The following is an 18750-nucleotide window of genomic DNA, read 5'->3' as shown; positions in this document are numbered from 1 at the left end:
CTAGTGTATAAAAAATTTGTTAGATATATGTATGAAATAAGACATTATTACAATTTATTAGGGCTAAACACAGTGTAATATACTGTAGAGTCTTATACCTTACTTAGTTTTTTAATTTTATCTTTTTAAAATTATTCAGTATGCTTGAATAGATATGTTGGTTTTTATTTAAGGTTGTAAGAATATGAAGTTCAGTCATGCAAGTAAAGATAACTTAACAATGCCATTTCTAGACCATGTTTATGTAAAGATTAGCAGCTGCAGTTATAGGATTAAGTTTAATTAGAGACATAGAAATATATCTTTCAGATGATGTTTGAGCAAAGCTGTGGGAGTGCAGTCTCTCTGCTAGTATTAAACAACTGTTAGGTTCTCAGAAAATATCTGATTATTAATACCGATCTGTCTGTATAAAGTAAACTTTTAAATAAGAATTAAAAATTTTTTAGAAATATCAGACATTATACGGATTGTTTTTTGAGTTCAGCAGTAAAGTAATATCTCACCATCTTAGGTGTTTGAAAGTTAAGATGAAGTTTCAGGTTTGTTATTGAGTAAATTCAAATGTATTATCATTTGTTAATGAGTAGACTCAGATATACTAGAATTACTGGGATTGTTATGAATTAGTATTCCATGGACTTTGAATCTGGGGATTTTCAGTTTGTATTTTTTGCAAGAAACATACTCTGCCCTTTAAAGATGTACTTTGAGAGTCATAATTCAATCCCCCTATATGGTCAGCTAAGAGAATTGGTGATAGGTGATGTTGGCTGACTTCCTTTCCTCTAGTCTTATCAATGCAGAATTAGAAATGACTCTGCACAGATGGCTGTTATGTAGTTTTGTATGGAAAATCAAAATTAAATAAACTAGAATTACATTTAAACTATGAAATTCAAAACTGAATATCATTGTTTAGAATATCCACTGTAAAACTGGTGAGGTTAGGAACAAATGTTGTCATGCTTACTTTAAAGTTTTATGCCTTTCATCATATTTATGTTACATTATTTGATTTATACAATTTTATTGAAGGAAGTACTTGTTAAGGATTATGTGTTGACATTATGCTTTATTATCTAAAGCAGAGTTCTTTGCAAATTATTTAGTGAAGAATCATGGAAACTATTTTGTTTACCTTTAAAATTGGTTATTGGATTAGTAGCTTTTCATGTAACTATTTTAGTATTAAATTTTTAACCAAAATTTTCAATAAAAGACAATTGTTTATATTTTGAATATTTGTTCTATAATAAGATAAATATCTTGTCTACATTGAAACATTAAACAAACTTACCCAAATCATTAGTGCTATTTTGCTGTTTCTTTATCTTATTTTTTAGATACTTACATCTTGGTCAGTGCATGGAGTCTTGCCCAGTTGGTATGGGTCATAGCAAAAAACATGAGTGTATTCCTTGTCCAGAAACATGTAGCACATGTAAGGAAGCTGGGCCAGGTAAATGTCAGAAGTGTCGAGAGAAGTACATTCATCATCAGGACAACTGTATAGCATCATGTCCTTCAAGGTATGTAGTGGAGAAAATAAACAATCCAGAAAACTATGTATCATCATAATTCTAATGTTGTGAAGGTGTAGTGTACATTTAAAAAAGTAAACATCTGCATGAAGTAATTCATAATAGGAGAAAAGATAATTTTTTTTAGTTTGCACTAGGACTACTGACCAAGTAACTAGAGAAAGCATTGAGCTAGTGATATTGTTTGTGCATGCCCCTAGCTTTTAGGCAACTCACAAAATTTCACATGACTTGCAGTAGCTCTCCACCAATAGAAGGGTGACACAACCTCATATGCACTAGCTCCCTCTATACTTTTGTACCTGTGATCTTCATTATTTTCCTTCAAAATTTCTCAACTAAGACATGTTGATTTTTTCTTAAAATTTAGAGATTTGTAGCCTGATAAAGATATTTTTAATTTTTTATCTCTTACAGTTATGAACTCAAGTTTATATCACTTCATCATCTGAAGTGAGTGAGAAATATCCTCACACTAGTCATGTTTCTAGCTTGGCTACTGGAGACACATTAAACGTGGATGATGTGATGACCATTGTACACAGAACATTGAGTTCTATTATATAGCTGGGAGGTTTGGTATCTATCCATTCAGCTGGTTTTTTTTTTGTTTTTTTTAGAAGGAATATGATGAGGAAGATGACTTTGCCCATTTATTTTCTCCTTCTGATTATGCTTTAGGAACCTCTTTTTCCAGTTGAGACTGTTTAAATTTCCTCATATGATTGGGTCCTTATCAATCAAGTATTTTCTGTTCTACCTCTCATTCCCTTATCATATGAGTCTTTCTATAACCTCCTTCACAATTTTCACCACAATGTACATCATTCAACCATAGGTATTAAAGTTTCAATCAGGACTAGTCTAATATTTTTCTATATGTTTATCCACCTCTAACTCTGCCACAGGTTTTGACATTGATTCATGACATTGCTGGTCATGTTGTTTTAGGTGCACTTCTTTGGCTAGTTCAACACTACATCCTTCTTTTTTGCTTTTTATCTACATGTACCCTCTTTCCTCTACCTTTCACACCTCTCTTGCATTAACTGCTTGTATCACTGTTCTATGCAGGAATTACCTTCTTCTTTTCCATCTATCAGTTTAAATGCTTACTGTTGAGATGAAGTGTTCTACAGGGCTGTTTGCAGTGTACTTGTGATATGTTTTGATATTTGTCTTCTGTCTGATTCAGACTTTACCTCTTCCTTGGACTATCATGGAGAAATCCAACCCCTTGGTGTGAATTCCTGTACGTGGTGAGGGGACCTCCCAGGGAAGATTCTGTTCTTTCAGTTTACCTCCTCTGGGATCTAAACATCCACCCACATGTTTGCCATGCTTGGTGACCCCTGAAGGGGAGAAAAGGATACTGGTGGTTGAGGGGTCCAACCTTAACACACCACTTCTGTCTTGAATTCCTGTAGATGGGCAGCCTTTGGGTGGCCCCCCTTGAGTCAATTGGATGTTCTCAACAGGTGTTGTGGACTTTGTATCTGATGCTGATGTTTGGGTATAGTGCTCACAAAACCCTAGGGTTGCTGCAGTGTCCCTGTGTGGCATTGTAGTGCATCCCCTCATAGGGCTCCATGATGGGTGGGGTCAGTGGGCACTGAAATATTCCTTTTTTTTTTATTATGGGTCCTCCAAATAAAAACTTAAATAAAATAATGAAAAAACAATCCATAGGTGAATGACCACATCTTGAAGATTCTGAGCAGCAATCTTCAACACCTGTAACACCTGTTGTACCTCATTTTCTTATACTACATTCTCTTTCAGACAAACCTTTAGGGCAGATGTCTTCCTTAGAACTAGAGGGACTTGCCGGTAAAGAAGCTTTGTTCTGGCGACATTTGTGGTAACATCCACATCTAAACATAGTAAACTCCTCATGCATTCAAAGGTGATTGGGGATATACCTATTGAGGTTACACCTCATGCTACTTTGAATTCATAACGAGGAATTATTGTTGAGAGAGATTTGAAGAACATCCCCAAGTAAGAGATTCTCGCTGGTTTCTCCACCTAAGGAGTTTCTGCAACGAAGCATATCTCCATTTGCAAAGATGGAATTACGATGCTGACCAATGTCCTCATTCTAACATTTACATCACCATGTTCACCTGCTAACATCAATGCAAGTTATCTTAATTGTAGGTATGGCCATACATTCCAAACCTTCTCTGATGTTTCCAGTGTCAGCAGTTCGGTCACTCAAAGACATCATATCATGGTTCCTTGGTGTGTGCTCATTGAGATCGCAAGGACCACAATGCCTATGAGTGTGAAACGGACTCTCATTGTATCAATTGCAAAGGCTCTCATCCATACTACTTTCACTCTTGCCCTAAATGGTTGGAAGCAAAAGAGATGCAGTGTTTGAAAATGATTCATAACATTACGAAAGTTACTGTCCACCACTTTGTCTTGGACGTATGCTACTACACTTCGTTCCTCTACTACAGTGGGAGTGCAGATGGATCTCTCTGTCTCTCCAAAAGAATTGTTCTCAAATCAAATGAAAAGTCTTTTGACCTCCATGCATTAGAAAAGTTAATGAATCAACTTCAACACCCATCTCTGTCCCTTACATACATTCCAGCAAATCCCAATATCCACTTCCTTTGGTGCTGGGTACAGGCACTACCCAGATACATATTTTCATGCACCCAGTCAGTCCTTTACTGCTATTGATCTCTCAGTTTGTTCCCCTCCACTATTCTCCTATTTTTCTTGGAGGGTTGACAATAATCCATGAGACAGTGATCATTTTCCTGTAATTGTGAGAGAGACTGGCTGTGGTCGATTCCACCCGATCTGCATGCCCTGGTGGAAGCTGGCACTCTTTCACTGCTCTTGCAGAACTTGATCTTGCCATCATCTGCAAGCCATCAGTAGATGACTGTGTGGCAGCAGTAACTGACTGTATTATACAAGCAGTTGCTCAATGTATTCCTAAAACCACGAAACATTTTCCACAATATTCTCCTCCTTGGTGGAAGCCTGCCTGCAACATGGCATGGAAGGCTCAAAAACGGGCTTGGGATACTTTTCGTATGTATCCCTCACTCTTGCACTGCATCACTTTCCAGTGGGCCCGTGCACGTGCTTGGTGGATAAGAAGTCAAATCCAGAAGGAATCTTGGATTAAGTTCACAACCAGCATATCTTTTATCACTAGTTCCAAAGTCATGTGGGACAAGATTTAAAAGGTCAGTGGGCAATATAATTCTGTTCCCCTCTTGATCTTACTCTCTGATGGCCAGGAAGTAGCTGACTTCTGGAGTATCACCGATATTCTAGGTGAAAGCTTTTTCTGGGTATCTTGCACTTTTGCTTCTTCCTCTACCTTTTAGCCATCAAGACTTGGGCAAGAGTGATCATCTCTTTCCTTTTGAGCTGATTGTCTCTATGACTATAATCGTTCCTTTACACTGGTGGAACTCAAACTGGCCCTTTTTTGGTCTGGCAGTACATCAGTCGGACTTGATGATGTACACTATGAAATACTGTGCCATCTATCTCCTGCTTCTCTTGCTATTCTTTTGATTGTTTTTAACTGGTTCTGGAAGGAGAATGTTTTTCTTGATGCCAGGCACTCTACTATTGTCCTACCTTTCTCTTAGTGTAGGAGGGATCCCAAGATTCCTGCAAACTACCTTCCAATTGCTTTGATAAGCTGTATCTGTAAGACCTTAGAAAGGATGGTTAATGCTCATCTTGTTTGGTTCCTTGAATCATACAACCTTCTCTCGCCCACCCAGTGTGGGTTCCGACAGCAGTGCTCCACCATGGACCACCTGATTCAACTTGAAACATCAATCAGAGAAGCCTTTTTCAAACGAAAATATCTTGTATCAATATTCTTTGACTTTGAGAGGCTTATGTTACAATATGGAGGTATGGCATTTTGCAAGACTTCCATGTATATATGGGTTACGTGGCCATTTGCCCATTTTTATTAAAAAAAATTTTAATGTACAGGAGATACCAAATTCATGTGGATTTGACACTTTCCTGTTCTTTTCTACAGGAACGTGGAGTCTCTCAGGGCTGTGTTTTGAGTGTCACACTTTTCAGTATAAAGATTAATACCATCACTGAACAACTCCCTCTTACTGTTGCAAACGGACTCTATGTCAATGACTTTCACATCTCGCGTCAGTCGTCGAATGAGGTATATTTTGACTGGCATTGACCCACCACATTTACATTTCCTCATACCATGGCTGTCCTGATGTATACTGAGTCTATACATAAACTCAGCCTGGCTTGTTGGAATGGAAGTTACTTTTCCATTGTGCTTCCTGGTCATAATGTGAAGATAGTTGAGACCATACTCCTACTGTGGATAGGAAGACACATACCTAGCATTGGACTGGAGAGGTTTTACCATCTAACTGCAATAAACTCTGATTTATTATAGTTGAGGTATGTGCCCTTACTAGCATGTTGTATTGTTCTGTAAGTGTCAGCAAAGACATCATGGTATGTATTCAGTGCTCTCCTCCTGCAGCCTCTGTTGGTCCAGTAATTCTGACAGTAGAGTTGAGAGGTGTACACTTGATACAGTCTGAATGCACCCCAACCATGCTACTCATGTTGGCCCTCTGACCTCTTCTGTTCAAGTTCTCGGATGGCCATGTTCTTATTCCATCCATACGTATCACACATTAAACTTATTTGTCTTTTCCTCCTTAACAGCCTAGGTAAAGAGTATACATTGAAAGAGATAAGATACAGTCTTCCATAAATGTGCCCCTAAGGACCCTCTGCCATCAAGTGGCACACTACATAAATTCCCTCTGAGTGCTTTGTGAAGAATGTTCTTCTAGGTAATTCTTGCACTGGTTCCTCCAACACATTAAAGCAGAATTCTAGCTTTCTATGTGAAGAGATGTGTATTGCTTTGGAAGTTTACATTTTCCTTGACTGAAAATACATTTCTGACACATTTCTCTGTGGATATTTTCCACCTTTTCATCTTACTTAATGTGCAACTTAGTTTTACTTGCCTCATAAGACAATGGTCATGAGTAAATTATAGAAGAAGCTAGTGCACAGAGAGATTATGTCATCCTCCTATTGAAGGATGGTTGTTGCTACATAATTATGCCATTATGAAGTGGCATAAGTCATGAGAAATCTTATAAGTTTAAGAAGGAATTAACAAAAGTTTAGTGGTATGCAAATTTTTAAGGTAGATGCACAAGGAAGGCAGCTTTCTATGTTTAGAGGTAAATATCTATCTGAAATACATTTTAGGGTAAGGAAAATGTTGACTTTAATATTACATAATTAATATTAATTTTATAAAGAAATATTTAAATAATTCCTCAGTCTTACACTAGCATCAGAATCATGACCTTTACTGTCATTAATATTGTTATTACTCTGGCAAAGCATAATTTTCTAAGCCTTTAATGTTATTTAATTACAGAATAGTAAAATAGAAAATTAGACCTTGCCACATCCTTCCTTTCAAAAATTCCAATAGTTCTCTCAGATCTTTGATACAATATTACTTATAACTGATAGAAAGCCAAAGTTTTAATCTATCAAGTGATGTATTATATTACACTGTTTTCTGTACAGAAAATTGTCCATTTCACTTCCAGTTCAAAGTCTGTTCCTACAGCAAACACGTCATTGAGCTTATTTTAATTTGTTTAATGGTTTTTATCGCATGGTTAGAAAGCCAGAAATATTATGATGCTTACTAGATGTTGTCTGTTTTTTAATATTGTTATTCTGTGAGGGACATCAATTATATAAAAAAATTATTTTGTGTAGTATTATCATTTGAAAAACATTGGGTTAAGTTTCATCAACAGTCAACAACACAAACAGAAGAAGTTTCAGGTATTGAAAAAAAATATATATGTAAAAATGGCTGGTTTGGGTTGAGAAAATTTTTATGTAGAGTAGCGAATAATGTTTCGACCTTCATCACTAGTCACCACTGATTAAGATTCAGGTATTGTATTTTTTTAATATGTATTCATTACTTATTATTGTAAAAGTAACTTAAAATGTAAAAATTAGAAATTTATTATGGTATGTGAGGATATAAATTGCATTAAGATGAAGAAAATTAATAATAATAATTATTTTAATGAAGAATACTTGTGAGCATCTTGGGAGTAGCCCATGCATTACATAATTTGATAGAGTAGTGTGAGCTACCTCTTCATTAACTGATTTACAGCTTTAGTGACTGGATTATTAGTTACATATTAAATAGTACTTAAGACGCATTTCAAAGAGTAAAGAACAATAAAATTTTAAGTGGAAACAGATGCATAATATGAGATTTAAGCTATTTAGGATAAAAAATGTAGTTTCATGTTACAATCTGAAATCATTCTTGAAAGATGGAAAGGTAATTTGGATTTATTTTGCACTTATTGTTGTGTTTACTAGGTCAGTCAAATTGAACAACTTCATGTTGAGTTAAAATAGAGAATATAACAGATAAGATATAAAATTTTACTAAATAAAATGTTTGAAATTTACTTATAAAGTTTTAAAGATAGTGTAAATCAAATTTGATAATTTTCGGATGAAGTAAAATTTGTTAAATCTAAACATGAAAAATCATTTTGCACTCGGAACAGTCAACACTTTCACTCCATGTAATTACTGAAATTTTTTTAGAAAACATACTTAAGAAGTCTTATGTTTTATGTACAAAATAATTTTAATGCTTGATGGAAACTTGTGAAATTTCATGTGGATACACAGAACATATTATCAGTTGTAGTATTAAAACATTAATGGTCAGTGTATGGACATGAACTTGAGTGATTCAACCTAACCTGTACTAAGTAACCAGATAAGGCATTAAATATTGAGCTGTTGTTTGTTTTGTTTTTTGTAGTAAACTCTAAGAAAAATAGCTAAAAAATTATTGAAACTGGTTTTTAATTTCTGTCTTTTTCTCATATCATAAGCAATGAAATTATTAAGCTGAATCCATAGTTTTCTTGAAACATGTTTTTCCTGCATTTTTACAGGTGGTTTAGAGATTCAAGAGGAAGGTGCCAACAGTGCCACTCATTATGTTTTACATGCACTGATGAAACTGAATATGATTGCTCTTCTTGCACTAAAGGACATGCTTTACTAAATGGACAATGTCTACAGTCTTGTCTTAAGGGATATTATAAATACACTTTTGGGAATAATGCTACAGAATGTCTTCCTTGTCATCACAGTTGTGAATCATGTAAAGGTATGTTGAACTTTAGTGATTTAGAACACTTGACCTAGATGATTGATTATTTATTCAAGAAAATGGAAGGGCTTGCACAAGTTATAATTTCTTTATATTTCAGAAACTGAAGAAAACTAATTTTTTATTATTTTCACTGGAAGTTGTAATTTCTGGTTTTAAACAGTGTCATGAAATATTTTTTGCCTCACTAATTATTTATTAACATAATATTTACACATCGAACATTCATATTTCTCTTCACACATATGATCAGAGAAACTTGTACAATTAATATAAGAAAGTACTTTCAAAAGACTCCACGAATACCAATATAAGTTCTTTTAACTTGTGGAAAATAATTTCAAATTCCATATTTGGGGTTACTGACAACCAAAATACATTATTTCTTTATAAATAATGAATGAAATAATCTTGCATTTAAGGTGACACTATTAAAGAAATCATGCATATAACAAAATATATAGAGAGAACTTGATTTTGTTTTGGTTTTTCCATGAAGAGTGTTTAGTGACGCTTTTTTAAAAATGAAATTATTGCAGATTGTATTGTAACAGAAGAATAATTTGTCTTTTTAATTGTGTTCTAAAGTAATTGAACAAACCTGTGTAGATCTTTGACAAAAAGAGGCAGTTACTTGAATCTTTTGATACAGCTTTGGTAAAGAACAGTGTAACGTAAGTGAAATTATCACTGATTATATTATAAGAACAGAGTAGAGGAAAATAATTTGTCTTGCAAATTGTGTTATAATGTACATGAACCAGACTGAGGAAAAAGAGACAATTCTTTAAAGTTCTGGATATTCTGGATACAACTGTTAGGATTAACTGTGTAACAAACATTTTTTTATATGTTTAACTTGTTTTAATACATTATTTTAAAACAAGTAGATTGTGTGCTGTTTGTTTATTGTTGAAATTTATTGCCAACATGCTGCAGACATTTACTTTAAAGAATTTTTCATATCCACACACATGCACGCACAAACAAACAAACCTGACATGGTTACTGCACTATTTTCTCTTTTGCGCAGATAGCCCTCGAGTAGCTTTGCACGAAATTCAAAAACAAAACAAACAATTCTCAACTTTTCTTAGGTTTTACTTTTGGGGGGGTCTTATTTTTCATTTTTATAATTCTTATAACATAAGGTGTGCAATAACTATGTAGTAAATCTTAAAAATGTGCATTTGTTCCAAGCCTCTTTTTGAGGCTGATAATTTCATTAACATTTGAATTTTTCTCTGTTTTGAATAGAGTACAACATAGCTTGCCTTGTGTTTGCTTTATTTCAGTGACAATACCTTCCATTCAGTTGAAGTTTGTAAATGTTCTGAATCATTTTTCACAACAAATAAAAACACACACACATACAGGAGCTTATGTTCTGCATCTATTTTTCCTCCATCATATTCCTGACTGAGTTTCAATACCTGTGGTGGGCTGTCCACACACACATACAGGAGCTTATATTCTGCATCTATTTTTCCTCCATCATATTCCTGACTGAGTTTCAATACCTGTGGTGGGCTGTCCACACACACATACAGGAGCTTATATTCTGCATCTATTTTTCCTCCATCATATTCCTGACTGAGTTTCAATACCTGTGGTGGGCTGTCCACACACACATACAGGAGCTTATGTTCTGCATCTATTTTTCCTCCATCATATTCCTGACTGAGTTTCAATACCTGTGGTGGGCTGTCCACACACACATACAGGAGCTTATGTTCTGCATCTATTTTTCCTCCATCATATTCCTGACTGAGTTTCAATACCTGTGGTGGGCAGAGGACAGACAGCCCATTGTGGAGCTTTTTGTTAAACTACAAACAAATAAAACATATTCCTAGTTATGTTAATTTCTTAGTAGAGAGCTCATGAAATGAGTTAAAAAATAGAACACCATCTTTGACATAGAATAAATATACTGTAGATTTTATTGAAAACAGATGTGAAAGTATTCAGATATTTGCATGAAGTGTGAATTCAGTGCCTGTTTTAAATGCATTTGCCACAACTGAATGTGTTTGGAAGATTTTTCAACATTATGAAATGTATGCTGGCTGTATTAAATAAGATTTCTGATAAACTTTATCAACAAATTTTAACCTTGTTACAGTGTCTGTGATACAATAATTAACAAGAAATATTTTCATGTCTTAACAAAAATGTTGTGTATTACTATGAAAAGACCATTGTGTTGTGCATCATTTGAAAGATCACTTTAATATTAAAACATTTTTTATGATTTACAGAAATGTTGGTTAAAAAGAGTACATAGTTATTGGAATAGAAGAACAAATTATTATACATGTGTTAGTTTCTACACAAACTATGGGTACACATATTTTTTTATGTAGGTATTTTGATTTTAGAGCCTATATAAAAGAGGTATTTGATCTTCTAGACATTTGAAGAGAGACTTGTTTAACATATTTAATCAACAAACCCTCCATACAACTTGACAGCCAAAATATTTTTCTGGTCTATAAACCGAAGAAGAATAAATTTATTTTCTTATTTTTTTCAGGTAATGATACGTGTTCTGGTTGCACTTTCCTTTTCCAGTTTTTGTTTTGTTTAGAGCTACAGAGATTATACAGTATTAAACATTGTAATATAAGTTTAATTGTTAAAAAAACACAATTTTTTTAAAGGCCCAAGTAACATGGAATGTATAACATGTCCTCGAAATTCAACACAAAAAGATGGCAGGTGTATTCCTTGTTTGGATGATGAATATTATGACTACAAAACTGAGGTGAGTAAGTTCTTCTATAATATTATCATGACGTTATGTATCAAATATATTGTATTTATTTCAAAGAACAGATTGTAGAAATTTCTCTTAAGAAATTATAAGAAATGTATGTTCCAAGTTACTAATAATTCATACAGTTTCATTTTAGTGGCACCCTGAATTTTTACAAGCAAAATGTCACCTGTGAAGTTATATACATTACATGTTCTGTGAAAATAATGACAAGAAAACATACACTGGAATGTGTTATTTGCACCACATTTTCTTAGTTTCTTAAATATGTTTGTGAAATTCATGAACATGTGGAAGTAGATTAACTCTTTCAATGTGGGCTCAGTCAATTTGGCTGATCACTTGACCTCTTTGTACTCGTTTGAAGTCTTTATAGATTTTGTGCTTCTAACTTTCAATATAATTTGTATATCTTCATAAAATCTGGAAGTTTTTCAGTCAAAATTATGAGTCTTACACATAAAAAAAATCTTATTTAGTGAAGTATTTTTAATAAATTAAAATAAAGATATGTTCGTGAATGTATTGAGTATTTGTTTTGAATAGTCTTGATGCAAAATAATTTTAATGTTAAGATTAAAAATACTTTTTCTCATCTCAAAAAACCTTGCATTTCTTTTTGTGATCCTTAAAAGCTCCAAATTTTTTCAAACATAAGCATTATATTTTATCTCTTCTTTCCTCCACTATAACTCAAAAGGTGTTTGGGCAATTTGTTCGACCTCATAACCACCAAAAAAAAAAAAAAAAGAATAAATCTAAATTACTCTGTGTTTCTCTAGAATGACTTCAAATTGTAACATAAACTACACTAATTTGTCTTAAGTAACTTTAAGCTCATAACAGTTTGTATATATTTATAATTAAATTTTATTGTTCTATTGCCATTTTGATTGTCCTTTGAACTGTGTCTAACTACTATTCACACCATTCTAAGTTGTAAGTCACTTAAAGCATGTGCAGTTCATGTTATGCTATCAAATTATATTACCTATCTACTACTTACATGTGTGCCTTATGAAATATTTTTATTAAATTATCATTTATTTTACTCAATTTAATCCTAGTCAACCTAAAAAGATCCCTGTTTTTATATTTAAGGTACGTTTATAATAATAACTAAAGAATAATTGTAGAAATCAAGAAACCCAATTTTTCTTGCTGTTGTTTGTCAGTGACAGCTAGTCTTACTTTTTTTATACCAATGGTTGTAATACATTAAATAATTCACCAAAGAACATGGAGTAATAACATTCAAAAATAGATAATTTCCCATAACCTTCAGATTTTTCTGACTTTCAACTATGCAACAAGAGCCATTATCAATTCACTTAGTCATTAAAATTCTCACTGAAACACTGCTTGTGCTCTGAGTGAAATTGACACTTTTCTGGTCGGTACACTATGTTAAGCAATGTGTCATTTGATAAATGAAAACTTTGACTTTTTATTAGTTATTAGTTCTGTTAACAAATTCTGAAAGACAAGATGTGACAGGTGGGTGTGGCAAGAGGGATCTGATTTTCTGTTGATAGCTCTCTATCCAAATAAGATTGAAGGCTATAAAAATTGTTTGTCTAAGCAATGAAGATTTTATATTGAGTAATTTACATTTTATTGCATTTAATTTTGTATTTTTTGAAGGGGTGGTGAGTAAAATAGAGAAGCCATGATGCCTAGAGAAAATATATCATGTGTATCACACTAGGGGAAATTCAGGATTTCTGTTTTAAATAGTGCCCTGTGAAATTAGGAATGTAACACTTGCACACAATTAATATATAGGTTATTAACTGAGATTTGATGGTATACTAATTGGTATAACATAAACAAAAAGTAGTTTAATAAAATTCTGAATGTAAGGCACTAAAATTTTGTGTCATGCTTAGTAAAGGATACCCAGGGCAAGAGGGTTAAACATTGCTGGATCATTTTTCTGCATACTGTACAAGTTATACAAACTTTGTAATTGTAGTGTTTAAGCAAATTTCAGATAAAAGTTTTGATGGCATGTCCATACATAAAAATGTTGTTTGGGCTAACTTTTTTGTGGAACAAATTTAAATATTTGTGTGTGTTTTCTTGTAGCAAAGCCACATCAGGCTATCTGCTGAGCTCACCGAGGGTAATTGAACCCCTACTTTTAGCATTGTAAATCCATAGACTTACTGTTGTACTAGCAGGGAGCATTTTAAATATTTAAAGATACATATAATTTCATAACATTTAGTTATAAGAAGCTTTTAGGACTTAACAGAAGTTTAAGAATTTTTAGGTTTGTTTCACTCTATAGTAGAAATATGTACAATTGCTTTCTTATTACATGCTTTGACAAATTTAACAAACTCGGATTAATTAACGAAGCTAAGAAATTTTGCATGTAGATGTTATATGTAGAAGATATCTTCATTATGCCAACTTAGAAATGTCAGAGGATTTCAACAGTTGAAATCATAGTTTCATTTGCTATAAAAACTAAGTTCTCTGTATAATACACCACCTTGTTTCCAAAGATAACTTTTAAAAATGTTTCTCACTTTCTCTTTACAAAATATTGATACAGTTTTAAACAAGTCAAGCCAGATTTAAAGAAAAGTGTTAGGAAAGCATACTGAAGTTAGGGCCTCTAGATTGACCATGTTCAATGTTTAATGTTTCTTCATTAAACTAAACTCCTGCTTTGAAAATCCAAAATCTAAGGACCTGAGACTGATAAACAGTGGGTACCTAATATTTCACCAATACTATCAATAAACAAGCAATAAAACAATGGAAGTGGTTCCAACACTTAATCCATTGTTGCTTCAACTTACAGTTTTCAGGATTCCATTTCTTTTAATCTGTGTTTCACTGTTTTACCTCTCTCTGATCTGAATTTACATTGTTCATCAAAGTACAGTATTATTTGGTAACTTGTTCATATGACTTACTGGTCACTTTAATGAAACTTTTTTTACTGCTTTCTGGCAGTTCTTTCAGTATTGTGTTCCTAGTGACCTATAATTTGTTTAATTGCTTCAGTACCCCTATGTACATTTCACTTTCTGTACCATTTAAAAGCTCAATGAAGGAGAGTGCTGTTCAAGCATTCCAAATACCTCTTTCTCTTAATTGCAATAGATGCTTATAGCTGTATTACTTGTTCACTTCTCACCCTCATCCTAAACGTTTGTCAACAGACTTCAGTTTTATTGTCATTTTTCATCTTTGAATCTGTCTTAGGTCTTGGTGGTTATGTGATTCACAGATTTTCTCTCTCTTTCACATTGCTTTTGCAAGTATTCAGTTCAAGCCCTGAGAGTAACATGTTAACCCTATTGCTACAGGTCATTGGGTCAAAGAATGTAGTTTCAAAATTTTATTGAACTACTATTTTATGAATTTATGTCAATAAGTTTGTAATTCAACTTTTAGTAGTATACATTATTCAATTTATTGACTTACAAGTAAGTGTTAAAAAAACTTAAACATCAATTTTTGTGTCATATTGTTAGTGATGTCAGAATATAAAGTCTGTACTTTACTACAAATTAGGAACTCGGATTACTAATATTAACAAGCTAGAATATAAAAGAAGAGTCTTATATTTGCTGAGATATCACTTGTGTGCTGAATGAAATCAAGTGGCCTTTCTCAACTTTTTCCATTTTTTGAAAATGGTCACTAATAAACACTTACTTGTGTATGTGATGTAAATAACCAACTAAAAGCTAAGAATATCCCCATTGTAGCTTTCTCATTTATTTCCTTTTATTAGAACACCATCTTGTTCTATCAAAACAAGATTACAAGGAGGTAGGTGGTGTCTCTAGTGTACTCAAAATTTCATATTTTTTTAAACAGAAGTACAGTTTAGTTACTAAACTTGATAAATTATAATGCAGTCTTATAGTACTTTATAGTAATTTAAGATTTGTGGTTATTCAGATGTTTATATAAAACTTTAAAAAAATTTGTTTCACATCCTCTACGTGTGAAATTTCTTAAAGCTTAAGCAAGCTATGAGTAGCAGCAACCAAGTATAAAGGTTGTAACAACAAGAAACATTGTTTGCCTTACTTCTTCATTTTATGTTATGTTTTAAAAAAATAAGTTTTAAGAACTTGTTTGTAAATAGTAATAATCTATATGCATATATAATGTATAATAATTGAAATGTGCCTCTTTCACAACATACTAGTTTACTGAAACACAGCCAAGACAGGCCACTTTGTAAAGACTAAAGGTCACTTTTATATTACTGAATACAGTAACATGGGTCTACATGTATCATGTCACTGTAACCTCTCTATTGGTAATAGCCAAGTACTATTGGAAGGTCAAAATTGAAAGAAAAAAAAATATATATATAAATGTATAACATTATGAAATTTAAGCTATTTGGACTAAACATTTGTGTTTTCATGTTATAATATGTAGTCATTCTCATACAAAAACAAAACATAATTTATATTTATTTCTTATTTTTTTATGATGGTTATGATATTGGTCAATTTGACAAACCGTCTGTAGTTAGGTTAGAGAAAATAACAGACAAAGTAAGTTTTACAGAAAACAAATGTTTCAAATGTATTTAGGAGATTTTATATATTACAGAAAAAATATTAGATTTCTTTTATCATAACATGAAAATCACTTTACAGTCAGACTAGAAACAGAATAGACTATATATTTTCACAAATAAATATTTAGTAAAAGTACATGATTAAAACTCTTAATTTCTTTGTACAAAAGACTTGGACACACAACTAAAAGTCTATCAAATTTTGTGAAGATGCACAAACAGCATTAAAGTTATACTATATGTATCTGATGTGTGCAAATGTATGAATGAACTTGTGTATTTTATACAGAGCCTGTTGTGAAAAGTTATACTGCTAAGCTTCCAGCTTAATGTGCAAATTTTCATTTCATTTGATAACAACTAGAAGCTTAAAGGATGGGACAGCCATCTGTATAGTAGTCCTGATGGGGCTTCTTTCATTGTTGTATGTGCTGTGACCGCTGGATCATAAAGTTAGCAAGTGGATTCACTTTCTTGCTGATTATTAAAATATTTCTCCCTTTGATCACTTTAGGTGATATCTGGCTTTCTGTCAATTTTCTTTATTATCAATGGCAACTGGATACAGACTGCTATCATGTTTGACACTCTTTGAGCTTTTCTTATTTAAGCTCTTCAAATGGTTTCTTCCTTATCCTTAACCCCATGTTCACAGAGTCACTTCATTGGATTGAGCCTGTATTAAAGAATTTATGTTCACTATATTTCCAAATTTACTTAATGTATGTTTATGATATTTGTAATCTTTCAGTAAACATTAAAGTATACCATGCACATACACAGAAAATCAGATATTTTTAATAGTGTTTTTCTGAATTTCATTTAGTCAATCAGACTTAAAATAGTCTGAGTGCAAGATGATTTTTATGTTAAGAATAAAATACATTTTATTGTTTCAAATTTACTTGCATTACTTCTAGAATTTTCTAAGTAAATATCACAATTTTTTTGTTAAACATTTATATTTTATCTGATATTTACTGAACCCTAATACTGTATAGTCTCATTCAGTTTTATCAAATCTATGTTTTCCCTTTTCAGCCTTCAGTGTCTGCATATTGTAATACACAGTTACAAATGTCTATCCTAAAATATACATTTATGTGTCCTCTTCACACTTTTTCATTTAATTTTATTGTTTTATCATTCTCTGAACTGTATTTAAATTCTGAACTTGTGTAATACAATTAAATTGCATGGTGAGTACATATAGCTTAAGTTTAACAAATAAATTACACAGTTCATGACCAGCTGTCATGCAGATGCCACTGAAAATTTTTTTTTAACTTCTTTTCATAAAGATCTTTTAAATTATACGATTACCTTATAAATTTCTAATTTTTACATTTTAGTCATGTTTATAACAACAAATAAAAAGTATGCACAAACAACAAGAAACTAAGTATTTATTTCTGACTTTTTTTGTTGTTTGCCCCATTAAAGCAGCTTTAAATTTTTGTGAGAATGGCACTAGTACGTGAAATAATTTTTATTCATTTCGATTATGCAGTTCAGAACACAAAATAATATGAACTGAAAACAAAATATCCTACAACTACTATAATCTATCTTTCTCATTAAGATATAAGTGCCTTAAAATAATTCTTTTGCTTCATCAATGTGAACTCACAGATAGCGATAGTGAGTTCACATTGACGAGGCAAGAGAATGTGAACTCACAGATAGCAATAGTGAAACTGTAGGCAGGATAATTCAAGCAAAGGTCAAAATGAGCTAGCTTTATATGGAAATGTCTTGAATAAAATAATCTCTTTCTGTTAGTAATAAATAATTCAACAGTAAACATCAGAGAGAAGTGTTGACATTTTGTGAGAGAAAGGATGTGACAGGAGATTATTACAAGTTAAACTTGGAATAACATATGAGGTGGTAAGAAATTAAAAAATGGCATTTTGAAATGAACAAAATCAAAACTTGTATGATATTAAAATTTAATTTTAGTGATATTCATTAATAATAAAGTAGTTTATATTTCAAATATAACTAAAATTTATTGGTACACACTTCAATCTCATCTGTGTACATAGGATTAGGACCCCTAGTTTCACCATCTAGAACCTAACGATCTTTGGCACAGCTTCAGTCAAACACCTGAATATAAAAATATATATTAATACTCCAACTTCTAATACCTGTGATTGTCAGAAATAATGCTTTATGTGGACATGTAAATAGTGAAATTAGAATATTGTAGTTTTGATTTTAATGCCCAGAATGGTTATTTATTTTGATGCAAATGAACGTACAGCCATAAACTGTAATAAATAGACTTTATTTATTTTCTAACCTCAAATTAATGCAAGTTATTATTAGCTCATTCAAAGACTGGACAGTACTACTAAGATTTTTTATTATTATTATTCCATTAAATTTTTAGTATTTCAGTATATAAATAACATTTATAACTATTTGCATGTGACACTATAACTTTGAAACTAGAATATTGGAAATCCTGGAACTTTCTGCTTTTTTTTTTTTTTTCCCAACACTGTTTGTAACAGACTAGTTTGGTTTTTAATACAACTGTTTGAGACATTTTTGTATAGAAATTGGGAAATTAACATTTTTATATAATTTGAATGTGCTGAATTGAAAAATTGAG

General features: G+C 32.2%; 1 protein-coding gene across 3 annotated transcripts in view; it reads left to right on the top strand.

The window, feature by feature from the left end:
- LOC143256628 (furin-1-like) overlaps window positions 1-18750 on the top strand; it is a 145006-nt gene that overhangs the window by 112389 nt on the left and 13867 nt on the right. For all 3 annotated transcript variants that reach the window (XM_076514100.1, XM_076514090.1, XM_076514109.1), the window contains 3 exons: window positions 1347-1532; window positions 8564-8781; window positions 11448-11551. In XM_076514100.1, the coding sequence (XP_076370215.1) occupies window positions 1347-1532; window positions 8564-8781; window positions 11448-11551 (508 nt within the window). The remainder of the gene's footprint in view (window positions 1-1346; window positions 1533-8563; window positions 8782-11447; window positions 11552-18750) is intronic.

Source organism: Tachypleus tridentatus, chromosome 1 (genome assembly GCF_004210375.1).
Source record: "Tachypleus tridentatus isolate NWPU-2018 chromosome 1, ASM421037v1, whole genome shotgun sequence".
NCBI classification, from domain to species: domain Eukaryota; kingdom Metazoa; phylum Arthropoda; class Merostomata; order Xiphosura; family Limulidae; genus Tachypleus; species Tachypleus tridentatus.
Note: the sequence above shows the minus strand (reverse complement) of the source record. Positions and strands in the feature narration are given on the sequence as shown.